The sequence below is a fragment of the Cajanus cajan genome, chromosome 10 (assembly GCF_000230855.2).
Source record: "Cajanus cajan strain Asha chromosome 10, NIPB_CcT2T_4, whole genome shotgun sequence".
NCBI classification, from domain to species: domain Eukaryota; kingdom Viridiplantae; phylum Streptophyta; class Magnoliopsida; order Fabales; family Fabaceae; genus Cajanus; species Cajanus cajan.
In genome coordinates, this window is record NC_138526.1 from 11,240,834 (window position 1) to 11,255,406 (window position 14,573).

General features: G+C 41.0%; 1 protein-coding gene across 1 annotated transcript; it reads left to right on the top strand.

The window, feature by feature from the left end:
- The first annotated feature begins 13,113 nt into the window (after nt 1-13,113).
- Nucleotides 13,114-13,500, top strand: LOC145952296 (uncharacterized). The gene has a single exon (XM_083064638.1). The coding sequence runs from the start codon at nt 13,114-13,116 to the stop codon at nt 13,498-13,500; it is 387 nt and encodes a 128-aa protein (XP_082920764.1).
- The last annotated feature ends 1,073 nt before the right edge of the window (nt 13,501-14,573 follow it).

Genomic DNA, 14,573 nt, shown 5'->3' on the forward strand with positions numbered 1-14,573 from the left:
AAACAAATGAATGATGGAATTGTCATAAGTCAAAGCAAGTACTGCAATGAACTTCTGAAAAAGTTTGGTATGGAAGGGTGTAAGGAGGCTGCCACACCAATATCAAACAATTGCAATCTTGACTTAGATGAGAAAGGAATTGCTGTTGATAGTTCAAAGTATAGAGGCATTATAGGATCACTCTTGTACTTGACAGCAAGTAGGCCTGATATAATGTTTGTTGTGTGCCTAGGTGCAAGATTCCAAGCTAATCCTAAAGAATCTCATATGAAAAGTGTGAAGAGAATCCTTAAGTATTTGAAAGGTACAACTAATGTTGGTTTGTGGTATCCAAAGGGAGTCTCACTAAGTCTGATTGGCTACTCAGATTCAGACTATGCTGGGTGTAGACTAGATAGAAAGAGCACAAGTGGAACTTTTTACTTGCTAGGCAGTGCACTTGTTTCATGGCATAGCAAAAAGCAAGCTTGTGTTGCCTTGAGTACAGCTGCGGCTGAATATATAGCTGCTAGAAGTTGTTGTGCTCAAATTCTTTGGATGAAACAACAGTTAAGAGATTATGGAGTTAAGTTGAACAAAATTCCTTTGAGGTGTGACAATACTAGTGCAATAAATCTGACCAAGAATCCAATTTTGCACTCAAGGACTAAACATATTGAGATAAGACACCACTTTTTGAAAGATCATGTTCAAAGGAATGATTGTGTTGTAGAGTTTGTGGAAACAAGCAAGCAATTAGCTGATATTTTTACAAAACCTCTACCAAGGAAAAGATTCAACCAATTGAGAATTGAGTTAGGGATAATCAATGAGTCAAGTTTGAATTGATTATGCTGAGAGAATGGAAGTAAAATATGTGTGGAAGAATGTATTTAACAGTGACAAAAAGACTTGGTGAAATTTGAGAAGTTAAAATCTCATAGAAGCAAAATTTCTCTGGAATAATCGATTATCTTAAGTAATTCATGGAAATAATCGATTATCTTGGGTAATAATCGATTATCTGGAACATGAAGAATTTTAAGAGTCTCTGAAATAATCGATTATTTGGGTAATAATCGATTATCTGGTAAGAAGGAACTCAAGAGTCACTGTAATAATCGATTATCTTGGGTAATAATCGATTATCTGAGTAGTGGAATCTGAAAGGCCACTGGAATAATCGATTATTCTGTAAATAATCGATTATCTGGGATGAATAAGGAAAAACAATCTTCTGTAAATAATCGATTATTCATATCAGATTTCGTTTTTAAGAGATTTTACTGATGCAAATAATCGATTATTTGCATAAATAATCGATTATCTGGGCGGTTTTTTGAAATTTCCTGAAACGGTTATCTACGCGCCAACCCTTAAAACTACCCATTACCCTTATACCCGGAATGTGTTAGGGCATAAAACACTTCTCTCAACTGATCTTCTCTCATTCTCTCATTTTCTCTCAAACCCTCAAAACCCTAACCCTCTCAAATTCTCTCAAAATCTCTCATCTTCTTCATTTTCTTCAAGACCCATCCATGGCATCTTCATCCAAAAGACCAAGGAAGCTTGAAGTGAGGGGGAGCAAGCATCCTCTTCCCTCTGGGCAGCTGATTACAAAGTGGTTTGCGGATGAGAAAGCTCAAGAATACTACTTTGAGTGGTACGCCGGTCGGAGAATCATTCCTCCGAAGACCTTGAAGCTTGATTGGTTCAAGAACGAGGGGTTTAGCTTTCCAACCTTTCTAGAGCACCAGGAACTGAAGGCATTCTTGGAAATGGATGGTCCCTATTATCCTGAGTTAATCAGGTTATTTCTCTGCTTTGCCTCAACTAACGAAGGAGTTATGCAATCTGTGGTGAAGGCAAAACTGATTAAGTTGGACGGACCAACTCTGAAGGCGGCTGCGGGTCTGAGCGGGACTGGAGTAGAGAAACCCCAGCCATTCAATTTTGGAGATTTTGAAGAACTGACCACATTTCGGGACTGTCAAAGGGTTCCGTCAAACACCAACTATGAGAAATTCTTGGCGGGAGGTATGAAAAAGAACTCTCGCTTAATTTCCTTTATAATTGCCTAGATGCTGAAACCGAGGTTGCACAACCATGCTCAAATGTCACGGGACGATATTTTGCTGATGCATGTCATTAAGAAGAAAATTAAAATCGATTGGGTATCGGTTGTGAATGACTGCATATGGAAAGCAAGGAGAAAGGAAGACGGTCCAATTCCATATGCTCTTTTGCTATCCAAAATTTTTGAAAATGCTGGTGTAGATCTGACAGGTGAAAGAAAGATTGTGTTGCATGCTTCAAATAAGATTGAGAAGTCTTCTTTGCATCATATGGGGATGCTGAAGCAAGAAGACAAGTGGGTTTTTAAAGGAGATGTACCTCCTACACCGGAGCCAGCAACTGATGAGGATGGAGTTCCTTCTCATAATGAGGATCAGCCACCACAGGTGGAAGCTGAGCCTAGGGAAGGTGAACCGGAACTGAAGCCGTTCTCACAGTTTGAGCAAATCATGATCAACAAAATGGATGCAATGATGGAAATGTCTCAGAGGCATGAATCCTTGTTTTCTGGAATTCTTGACAGATTTGATGATTTGGATTATGAAGTGAGACTGATCAAGACCCAGCTTGGTATTCCGGATTATGAGGATTGATTTCTGTTTTGTTTCTTTGATTAGTTTTTAATTCTAGTTTGGAACAATTTAAGTTCAATTTGGTTGTAATGATTTTAATTCCTGAACAATTTTATTGCTTTTTGTTGTTGAACAATTTAAGTTTGATGAATTTGAAGTTTGGTTTGCTAATGTGTTGGCTTGATTTTTGATTCCAAAGTATGATTTGGGATGCTGATGCAAAATGCTCTGTTTTTGTGAGCATATATGTTGATTAGTGTGGTTATTTTTGGTTCTAATTGGCATACTCTGTTTTTGATATGGTGGACATATTTGCTTGGTTTAATTTGGTCTGAATTGTGGTTGTATAATGCACAAATGACTTGGTTTGACATGCTGAACCAATGCTTATATTTGTTAAACTTGGCTTACTTTGTTTTTGATAATGCCAAAGGGGGAGAAATGGTATGGTGTATGGTAGATGTATGGTATGGTGTGTGTTTAGTTGTTGTTTTTGCAGGTATTGTGCTTATGTGTGTGTATTGTGCAGGTTGAAATGATTTAAAGGCACAATAGCATTGGGATGATTCAATATGAACCATGGGTTGTCATCATCAAAAAGGGGGAGATTGTTGAGCTTCGGAGAGCTTAAAGAGTTTTGATAATCACAACATGAGAACAACAACTTGGAGCACAAAAACAAAGTCAAAGAAGAGTCAAGAAAATGCTATGAGTTGGAGCTATGTAATAGAACTTAGGAAATAAATTGTTGTGAATGAATTTTTGTATTGTGTGTGCTTGCTATGCTTTGTGCATAATCAAATCTTATCTAAACTAAGTAGAGAGTATATGATGATGAGTTAAAAACATTGAAAAGTTATTTTGAGTCTTAAAATGAGGTTTTAAGAACTAACTCAAAATAATCGATTATTGTTAAATATAATCGATTATTTCAGCTAATAGGCTAAGTGGAATGCCTTGCTGTAATAATCGATTATTTGCCAAAATAATCGATTATCTCAGGAACAACTCTCTGGAATAATCGATTATCCAGCTAAATAATCAATTATATTGTTCTTGGTTGATTTCCAGAAAATATGAAGAACAAAATAATCGATTATTCTTTAAAATAATCGATTATCTGTGTATAAAACTTTTATAAATAGTTTGAACTTTGAGAAACTTCAGACATGAGTTAGAACTGATAAACAATTTGTGAAAAACGTTTTTGTGAGTCTTTGTGACTTCTTGGAGAGTTTTCTTTGTGAAATCCAAGAGTGAAAACGTTTGTGAAAAGCTTTGATAGAAGATCATCATCATCATATTCTTGAAAGGGGAAGATAAAGATTTGTTCAAGAATTCCAGGTGAATTCGTTCCTTTTATTCTTTGTGAATCTTTGTGGAAAATCTTGAGAAGGGTTTCTCAAGTAATAAGGTTTCTTGTAGTGGGTTCTACAAGGGGTGCTTTCTTGGGGTCAAGAAAGTGATTATCTTTAGTATAGAAGTATATGCATGTGTGTTTGCTTGTAAACCTTCTTGATTAAAGATAGTGGAACAAATCTTAATCAGGTGTTGATTAAGGACTGGATGTAGGTCACATGTGGAGTGGCTGAACCAGTATAAAAGACTTGTGCAATCTTCTTCTACCTTATCTCTTACTTTGAGTAATTTCTTAATTGAATATTAAAGAAGATAAAACTTGATTAACAAGTGTATGTGAATCTTGATGGTTTAAATCTGTAATTGAACATTATTGTTGAACCTCATTATATTGTAATCAAGTGAGCACATTGCATTCATAATTTCATAACAAGTCTTTAGGAGGGCTTCATTTGGAAATTCTGTCATAGAAAAGTTTTGATTGAAATTAAGATCCAAAATACTCTGATAAAATGCATAACATTCTCAACATAAGCAACTTTAATTACAACTAAACAACTTAATCGACTACAACGTCACATATATCAACTTATAGAGATCTCCTACAACTAAGGTGAGTAGTTTATGTGACTTAATTCTACTAAACCACAATGTCTAACTTGTCTTCTCTAAGTCAAGTATAAACAATTTTAGGCCTCTTTAAGCACGTACATGTTTAATGACTTATTTTGGTTTCTTAAATTTTATCACTTAAATTAGGAAAGTCTAATAATATTGTCAGGGATAAGACAACTAGATGTGAGTCTACTACAACCATAACATGTAGAACTAAGCCTATATGAAATTATTCTGCCAACTACCTTTCAAATATTATGCACTTTTCTAATACTTAGTTAGAGATTTTCACCCCAGACCTTGTACCTTATTCAATAGCCACTTACAACAAAAATGGTTTGGCCTCCTCCATATTGTCCCACATAAAAATCTAGAGGGGACAACTTAAAAATAATTTTTTCATTCAAGAGACATCTTACTTAACTTTTCGAGCACCACAACTTATATCCACAAAATAAAATATTTTAATTTCTAAAATAACTTTCCTTTCTTCTAGTTTTTATGCAACTCAACTTAAACATGTATCACATGAATCATATAGTTTATAATTAACTAACAACTTTCTTCATACAATAACTTCGAATAGTATGCAACTTTCAACTCAAACAACTAATGAACAATTAGGAAACTTCCAACTTAAACATCATCATAATTATCATATTTCAATGTATAATGAACTCAAATCAATTCTTAAAAAAATTCATGTAAGCCATCAGCATACTCAACATATTTTCATCACTTTTGTAACTAAAATCACAAGTTTCATTCAACATAACTACGTCTAGTGCCATTCACCCAACACTCGAATTTAGTGAGACAGAAAGCCTCTAGCTCACTCACACCTAATACAAAACCACCTACGCCTATGGAGAATTAGATAGAGAGTTCTTGTGTACAGCACGTCTAGTGTTACAAATCACACACCCCACATTATTTAGGTAGAAAGCCTCTACCTAACACACATCCAATGCTACAAAACTCGTGCCCAACATCGTCCAAGTAGAGAATCACTATCTTGATCATACCTGACGCTACACAACCTACGCCGAATATCACCAAGTTAGAGAGCTCCTCGAACAATCACGTCTAGGACCTCTCATTCCACACCCAACATGACCAAGTCAGAAAGTTCCTAACTAACTCATGCTTGACACTACCAATCCTACAGTAAGCACTAGCGGCGCAAAAAGCCCCTGACCTGCATCACACCTGATGTCATGATGTTGCACCTGGGGTGATGGCAATTTCTACACTTAACAAAATTGCGATTTTGGCTCAAACCTGCAAATCTTTATCTCAAATCAACATGCAGATATCAATAATGCATGTATATACACCTCAAATAACTCAATTTCAGTACCAAAATCATCATGCAACCATCAACAACTCAAGATCATCAATTTACTTTCAATACATCCAAAATGAACCAAAACTCAAAACAAAGAGCTTTACTTCTTAATTTGCTCAAATAAGCAACATTTAGTAAGAATTCAAGCAGAAATAAGCAAATACAATTAACATCAATCACTAAACTTCCCTTATTTAGAATCGCTCGAAAAATAAGAAAAGGAAATAGAGGTTGGCGAAGAAAGAGGTTCCCAAGGTTTGTCATACAACAACAATGACCTTGATTTTCAGCTCACAAGCTTAAATCCATCAAACTACCACCACTACTCAGCTATGGAAAGGATTTGAGCACTATTATGGAGTCAGAAGAAAAAAATTAAAATGTTCTCTTGGACTCCAAAGTCTTTTTCTCTCTAATTTCTCACTAACTTTTCTTAAAATATGAATTTATAAAATCAACGTCTTATACAAAAGGTACTCCATGAATAAAAAGAATAATACAAGATAAAAAAATTATAGAATAGTGGGCAATTATTAAAAATACATGCAATTATAGAGTGAAATTATTTTTAAAAAGTAATATGTAAAAATTATAATTTTTAAAAGGATAGTTATAACTACAAAATTGTCCAAAAATATAGACGCTAAATAGTACAATTCTCTTTATTAATAGTATAGATATTGCAGTATTTTTTAACTTCAAAATCATTTTGAATTTAAGTTTTGAATATATAATTGTGTTATATATTTTAAAAAAAAAACTTACTTGGCTTGAACAATTTTTTATTTATATGTTTTACTTGAGTATAATTATTTTTCTAATAAAAAATACTTGTGATATTTATTAAAAAAAAATTACACTCATAATTTTAAAAGTAATTAGAAAACCTAAAAGAAAAAAGAGGAATAAACAAATATAAGTTAATTTCTTTTAATTATTCAAATTAATTTTAGCTATAATAGTTTTTTTGTTAATTGTTATATTATTTTTTTCTCAAATTAATTAAAAAATTGATTTTTTGTATTGCTATATAATTTTAGTAATTATATTCTTTACCAAAATTTTTTTTTTAGTAATTATATATTAATTACTTTTAATTACGTTAACTTTTTAGCGTACAATTTTGATTATGAACGTTAATAGCTTTTAAATATTTTTCTTTATATTTATATGTAAGGTTTTTAATTGTTTATAATTTGATGGATAAATTAATTTATATAAAGAAAAAAAATTAAATATAAATTTCTTTTTTATGATGCATAATTTTTCCCCACTAAACAATTATTTTTTTTATTCTGTCTCTGTTAATAATAATTTTGTAGTCATTTTTATTTAAGATTATTTTACTTTTTTTAATTATACATTATCTCACTTGATGTATATGTTGTAACTTATATTATTTCTAATTTTAATTTATAGTATTTTTAAGCAAAACACATTGAAACATAAAATGTCTTGATCTCACTAGTCACTATAATATAAATACAAAAATCATTATTGTACTAGTAGGCACCCCTTCGGTCAGGCAATAGGCCGAACGGAGTGCCCGAGCCGAGGAAAACACACAACCCCTTCGGCTGGAGGACGGGCCGAATACACCCTCTCGGCCAAAGGGGGCACCCCAGGACTCCTTTACCACTAGGAGTGGACACCCAGCGAAACCTCTCGGTATTAAGCTGGGCCGAACACCTCCTCGGCTTTGACATAGGCCGAACACCCCCTCGGCCTTGGGATAGGTCGAACACCCCAACCACCACCAAGGACGAGCCAAATATATCCTCGGCATTGTCCTAGGCTGAACACCTCCTCGGCCTTGACCTAGGCCGAACACCTCTTCGGCCTTGGGGAAGGCCGAACACCCTTTTGGCCTTAGGCCTAGCCAAAGACTTCAACAAAAGACAGATCACAAACAACACGTGGCAAGTTAGATGCTTATTATGCAATAATTACCATGCCTGATTAAGAGAAGATTAAGGTTAATTAAAATGTTACCCATCTCCCAAGACAGAAGGCCCACCAGGCCCACACATGTCACTATAAATACACAGGTGATGGGACATAAAAAAGGTACGATTTATTCCATATAAAAGTACTTATTGCTCTGTATCTAATACTTACTTGATCGTCACCCTCCCCACCTCACGGAGATAGGATTCGGTTGGCACCGAAGACTTAGAAGATCGAGAAGGAAGAACGACAAGAGGAGTGTTTCTACGCAGGAACATTTTGGCGCCCACCGTGGGGTCGAAACCAGAACGGTTCTCGACCCTGAAGCAAGATGGTAACAACCAGGAGTTAGCAGGAGAGCGCAATTGACTACCCTTTCGGGATGCCCCGAGACACCATTAGGCGGCAAACTAACCAGAATGAGGATGGGATGGAAGAGTCGTACGTGGACCGGTCTCAACAGCCTAACCCGTCGTCGGCCATCGAGCAACTGAAGGCCGAAATGATGGAACTCAAAAGGCTCCGAGAAAAGGACGCCCACGAGCTGTCGCTCTTGAGAAAGGAGAATGCAGAGCTAAGAAGCGATAACCGATCATGGCATCCGTCCCACGATATCCTCAATACCCAATCAACCCGGGATCATGGGGAATCGTCCGGATGGTACAAGGAAACGAGGGACCCTAGGCCTACAGCAGGAGTGACGACTACTACCCTTGATCAACAGCGACGACAGGGAAGGACTCCATTCACCCCGGACATTGCCGGAGCCCGTCTACCCAGGTCAGTTTGTACACCGAGGATGACGCAATTATGTGTAAAGTTTTCCCCACCTCACTGAGGGGGCCGACACTCAATTGGTTCACGAGGCTTCCCCCCGGATCAGTAGACTCATTGACGGCCCTATCTTCCTGGTTCGTGATACAATTTGCCACGAGCCGTCCTCATCAGCTCACGTCAATCGCATTGGTTAACATCCGCCAAGAAAAGAAGGAACCTCTTAGAACTTTCATGGAAAGGTTCGAAAAAATGACATTATCCATTCATAACTTGGACCCGGCCGTAGCAATGCATCACCTGACCACGGCGCTGCGGCCCGGACCCTTCGTCAACAACCTGTGCAAAAAACCACCCCGAGACCTGGATGACCTGAGGCAGAGAGCCACGAAATACATGCAGATGGAAGAATTGGCCGAATTTTGAAGTCAGAACCGGCTCGACCTATTTCTCGCCAAAAAAGAAAGTTAGAAGGAACCTTCCAAGCCCCGACCCCGAGACGTAATTGATCGAGAAAAGAATACCAGGGGTCCCAGATATATGCACTATACACCGCTCAACACCAGCAGAGCCAAAGTGTTGGAACAGGCCTTGGCCACAGAAGTCCTAGTAGTTCCTCGGAGAGCTATGACTCCGCCCCACGCGGATAAGACGAAAGCATGCCAGTTCCACCGGAATAGGGGGCACACTACTGAAGAGTGCTCTGCGCTTCGGGATCGCATCGAAGATCTCATCAAAGCAGGCCACCTTCAAAACTTTACCCGGTCGACAAATAACAGAAGGAATGACTACCGTCCTGAGAGAAGGGAGTATAGAAGGGAGAATTAGGACTGAGCACCTCCAAGGAAACGATCTCGTGAACGCAGCAGGTCTCAAGAAAGGAACCAACAGCAGGACCGAGATCAACCTAGACGAATAATCAACACCATCGCCGGAGGATTCGCGGGTGGTGGAAGCTCGTCCTCGGCTCGCAGGAGACATTTGAGGGCAATCAAGTCGGTTAACACCATTGGCCGAGCAGCCCCAATTCATATGCCCCCCATTACATTTACTGATCAGGACTTTCAAGGCGTCGACCCTGTGCAAGATGACCCCATAGTCATCAACGTGGAAATCAACAACTGCATTGTGAAGAAAACTCTCATTGACCAGGGGAGCTCGGCGGATATCCTATACTGGAAAACATTCGAGTAGCTCGGCATCCCTGAACAGGAGCTGACGCCTTATGATGAGCCTTTGGTAGGATTTTCGGGTGAACGAGTAGACACTCGGGGAACAATAGACTTGTACACTTACTTCGGAGAAGAACAGTATGGAAGAAGGATTAAGGTACGTTACGTGGTGGTGCATGCAAGCACATCATACAACATCTTACTAGGTCGGCCCTCCCTGAACAAGCTCCGAGCCATTGTCTCCACTCCCCATTTGGCCATGAAGTTTCCTTCGGAGGAAGGTACGATCATTACTCTACACGCTGATCAAAAAATGGCCCGAGAATGCTACTTCGCTAGCCTGAAGGTTCCTCCAACCCCGAAACCTAGGCGAGACGTCAACGTCATCGGCGACATTAAGCAAAGATTGATTGAAGGCTTGGAACTTGACCCAAGAATGGAGGACGAGGATAGGGTCGAACCCATAGAAACAACGATCCCTTTCCAACTCGAAAAAAGTGAGGAGCAGGTCACTTATTTGAGTTCCCGATTGTCCGAGACGGAAGCAAGAGACATTAAGCAGGTCCTACAGAAGTACCCAGACCTTTTCGCCTGGACGGCAACAGATATGCCGGGCATAGATCCAGGTTTCCACTGTCATCGGCTCTCGGTATGCCGCGACGCCAAACCAATCGCCCAAAAGAAAAGAAAAATGGGTGGAGAGAGCCCGAGCAGTGAAGGAAGAAACAATGAAGCTACTTCAGGCAGGATTTATAAGAGAGGTGAAATATTCCACTTTGTTGGCCAACGTCGTTATGGTCAAGAAATCGAATGGTAACTGGAGGATGTGCACCGACTACACAGACTTGAACAAGGCATGCCCAAAGGACGCTTACCCCCTACTTCACATCGATGCACTGGTGGACGGAGCGGCAGGCCATCAAAGATTAAGCTTCCTTGACGCATACTCGGGGTATAATCAAATACCCATGTACCCGCCGGATGAAGAAAAAACTGCGTTCATCACCGACTCGGCAAATTTCTGTTACAAGGTAATGCCCTTCGGCTTGAGGAATGTCGGTGCCACCTACCAGAGACTCATGGACAAGATCTTCCGACACCAAATAGGAACCTGCCTGGAAGTATATGTGGACGATATGGTAATCAAATCCAATTCGTCCAGTGACCACTTAAAAGACCTCAAAACCATCTTTGAAGAAGTTAGATGACATCACATGTGGTTGAACCCGGCAAAATGCACCTTCGGGGTAGCCAGCGGAAAATTCTTAGGGTTCATGTTGTCAAAAAGGGGTATAGAAGCCAACCCCGACAAGTGCCAAGCCATCATCAACATGAAAAGTCCTCATAACATAAAAGAAGTGCAGCGGTTGGCCGGACGAATCGCTTCCCTGGCACGTTTCCTGCCATGCATGGCGGAAAAGTCAAAACCCATAATGTCCTTGCTGAAAAAGGCCACCAAGTTCCAATGGACTAAGGAATGTGAGTCGGCTTTTCAGAACTTCAAGACAATACTCACAACTCCACCATTGTTAATCAAACCGGACCCTGGTCTCGACATGATAGTATACATATCAGTGTCGGACAAGGCCATCAGCACCGTGTTGGTGCAAGAAAGAACGGAACAGATGCCAGTGTACTTCGTCAGTCGAGCGCTACAAGACACCGAGACGAGATATCAACATCTTGAAAAGACGGTCTTGGCTCTTGTACATACCGCCAGGCGCCTTCGACACTATTTTCAGAGCCATCGGGTGCTCGTCCGAACAGACAGCCCAATAACTAAGGTCTTGCGCAAGCCGGAATCGGCAGGGCAAATGGTCGCCTGGTCTATCGAGCTGTCTCAGTTCGACATTCGTTTCGAACCAAGAGGGCCCATCAAAGCACAAAGCATGGCCGATTTCGTAAATGAGTTCACGCCACAAATAGCCCCCGAGCCCCCCCTCTGGACCTTACATGTAGACGGGTCGTCAAACCAACGAGGCAGTGGCGCCGGCATTATTTTAGAAGGCCCTGGGCAGGTAGTGATCGAACAGTCCTTGCAGTTCGGCTTTAAAATGTCCAACAACCAAGCCGAGTACGAAGCCCTTTTGGCAGGCCTGAGGTTGGCGCAGGACCTGGGTGTTACCAAGATACAATGTTGGAGCGATTCGCAGGTGGTGACAGGACAAGTTAATGGTACTTTCCAAATCAAGGAACCAACACTGCTGTTATACTTCCATGCTTTCCAGAAACTGAAGGGTAACTTTGAAGATGTCCAAGTTAAGCACACACCCCGAGAGCTCAACACGAGAGCCGATCAGTTGGCTAAGCTAGCCAGCAGCAAGAAAACCAGTCATTTGCGCAGCATGATGCAGCAAGAACTACACAGGCCAAGTATTACCCAAGCTGAATGTTTGCAGGTTCAGCAAGCAACGCCCAATTGGATGACTGGGATAGTCGAACATCTCGCAACCGGATCATTACCCACTAATCCCTTGGAGGCAAAAAAGATGAAAGTCGTTGCGGCTCGATACACCTTAATTGCTGGGGAATTGTACAAAAGGGGGATGTCGACACCATTACTGAAATGTTTGGCACTGGAATAGGCACAATACGTGATCAGGGAAATCCACGAAGGCATATGTGGAACTCACTCGGGCGGCCGAACTCTTGCCACCAAGGTTATCCGAGCAGGATACTATTGGCCAACTCTACTGACGGATTGCGTCAATTTTGTTCAACAGTGCAGGCCTTGCCAGCAGCATGGACCCTTGACGCATCAACCACCCGAGGAGTTGCATTCCATCACCACTCCTTGGCCGTTTTCTAACTGGGGAATGGACATATTGGGGCCGTTCCCACCAGCAAAAGGCCAAGTTAAGTTCCTCCTTGTAGCCATCGATCATTTCACTAAGTGGATCGAAGCAGAAGCAGTAGCTACCATCACGGCCAGCAACGTACAGAAATTCTTCTAGAAGAACGTCATCACACGTTTCGGAATTCCCTTTGCTTTGATCACCGATAATGGTTTGCAATTTACCGACCGCCGTTTCAATGAGTTTCTGGCCGGACTAGGGATCAAGCACAAGATGACGTCGGTGGAACATCCCAGTCAAATGGGCAAGCCGAAGCAGCAAACAAGGTCATCCTCAAAGAGTTGAAACGATGACTCGGGCAAGCTAAAGGAACATGGCCCGACTGTTTGCCCGAACTCTTATGGGCCTACCGTTGTACCCCACAAAGCTCAACTAGAGAAACCCCTTTTCGGTTAACCTATGGCACAGATGCCATGATTCCAGTGGAAGTAGGTGAACCTTCCTTGAGACGAACAATATTCGATGAACGAACCAATGGGGAAGCACTAAACATCGAACTGGATTTAGTTGAGGAAGCACGTGATCAAGCCCTCATCAATATGGAGGCTTGCCAAACCAAGCTAATCAGGAAACACCAAACGAAGGTCAAACCCCGCGAATTCCAACCCGGCGACTTGGTCTGGCGAGTTACAGGAGACGCGCGACGGGACAAATCCCAAGGAAAGTTGGCACCTAACTGGGATGGCCCTTATCGCATAATGCACAATTTACAAAACGGAGCATACAAGTTGGAAGAACTAACAGGGAAGGCTATCCCTCGGACGTGGAATGCAACACACTTGAAGCATTACTTTAGTTAGCATACACCATGTAATTCTGTTTCGGTGCATTCTTTTCCTTTTTCAGGTTTTCTCCTCTTAGAAAAATGTGAAAAGAGGTTTTCCTGAGAAAAGGTTTTTAACAAGGCACCATATCAATGAAACAAGCTATTCTTCAAGAAACTTTTTTGCTCAGTCTAATCGTAAGCCAAAACTTAAATCCCTCCCGAGCACTCTCGCTCGGCCAAGGTTGAATGAAATAATCCCTCCCAAGCACTCTCGCTCGGCCAAGGTTGAATGACATAATCCCTCCCGAGACATCCTCTCGGCCAAGGTTGAATGAAATAATCCTTCCCGAGACATCCTCTCGGTCAAGGTTGAACGAAATAATCCCTCCCGCGCACTCTCGCTCAGCCAAGGTTGAATGAAATAATCCCTCCCGAGACATCCTCTCGGTCAAGGTTGAATGAAATAATCCCTCCCGAGCACTCTCGCTCGCCCAAGGTTGAATGACATAATCCCTCCCGAGACATCCTCTCGGCCAAGGTTGAATGAAATAATCCCTCCCGAGACATCCTCTCGGTCAAGGTTGAATGAAATAATCCCTCCTGCGCACTCTCGCTCGGTCAAGGTTGAATGAAATAATCCCTCCCGAGACATCCTCTCGGCCAAGGTTGAATGAAATAATCCCTCCCGAGACATCCTCTCGGTCAAGGTTGAATGAAATAATCCCTCCTGAGCACTCTCGCTCGGCCAAGGTTGAATGACATAATCCCTCCCGAGACATCCTCTCGGCCAAGGTTGAATGACATAATCCCTCCCGAGACATCCTCTCGGCCAAGGTTGAAATAATCCCTCCCGAGACATCCTCTCGGTCAAGGTTGAATGAAATAATCCCTCCCGAGCACTCTCGCTCGGCCAAGGTTGAATGAAATAATCCCTCCCGAGCACTCTCTCTCGGCCAAGGTTGAATGAAATGAACCCCTCCCGAGATATCTTCTCGGCCAAGGTTGAATGACATAACCCCTCCCGAGACATCCTATCAGCAAAGGTAGAACATTTTTCACCTGCCAGTGTCGTACCGAATCTACGAGACCATTTCGGCCAAGGAAGAA

Coding starts and splice junctions, on each gene's coding strand:
- LOC145952296 (XM_083064638.1), top strand. CDS start 13,114: ATGATTCCAGTGGAAGTAGGTGAACCTTCCTTGAGACGAACAATATTC.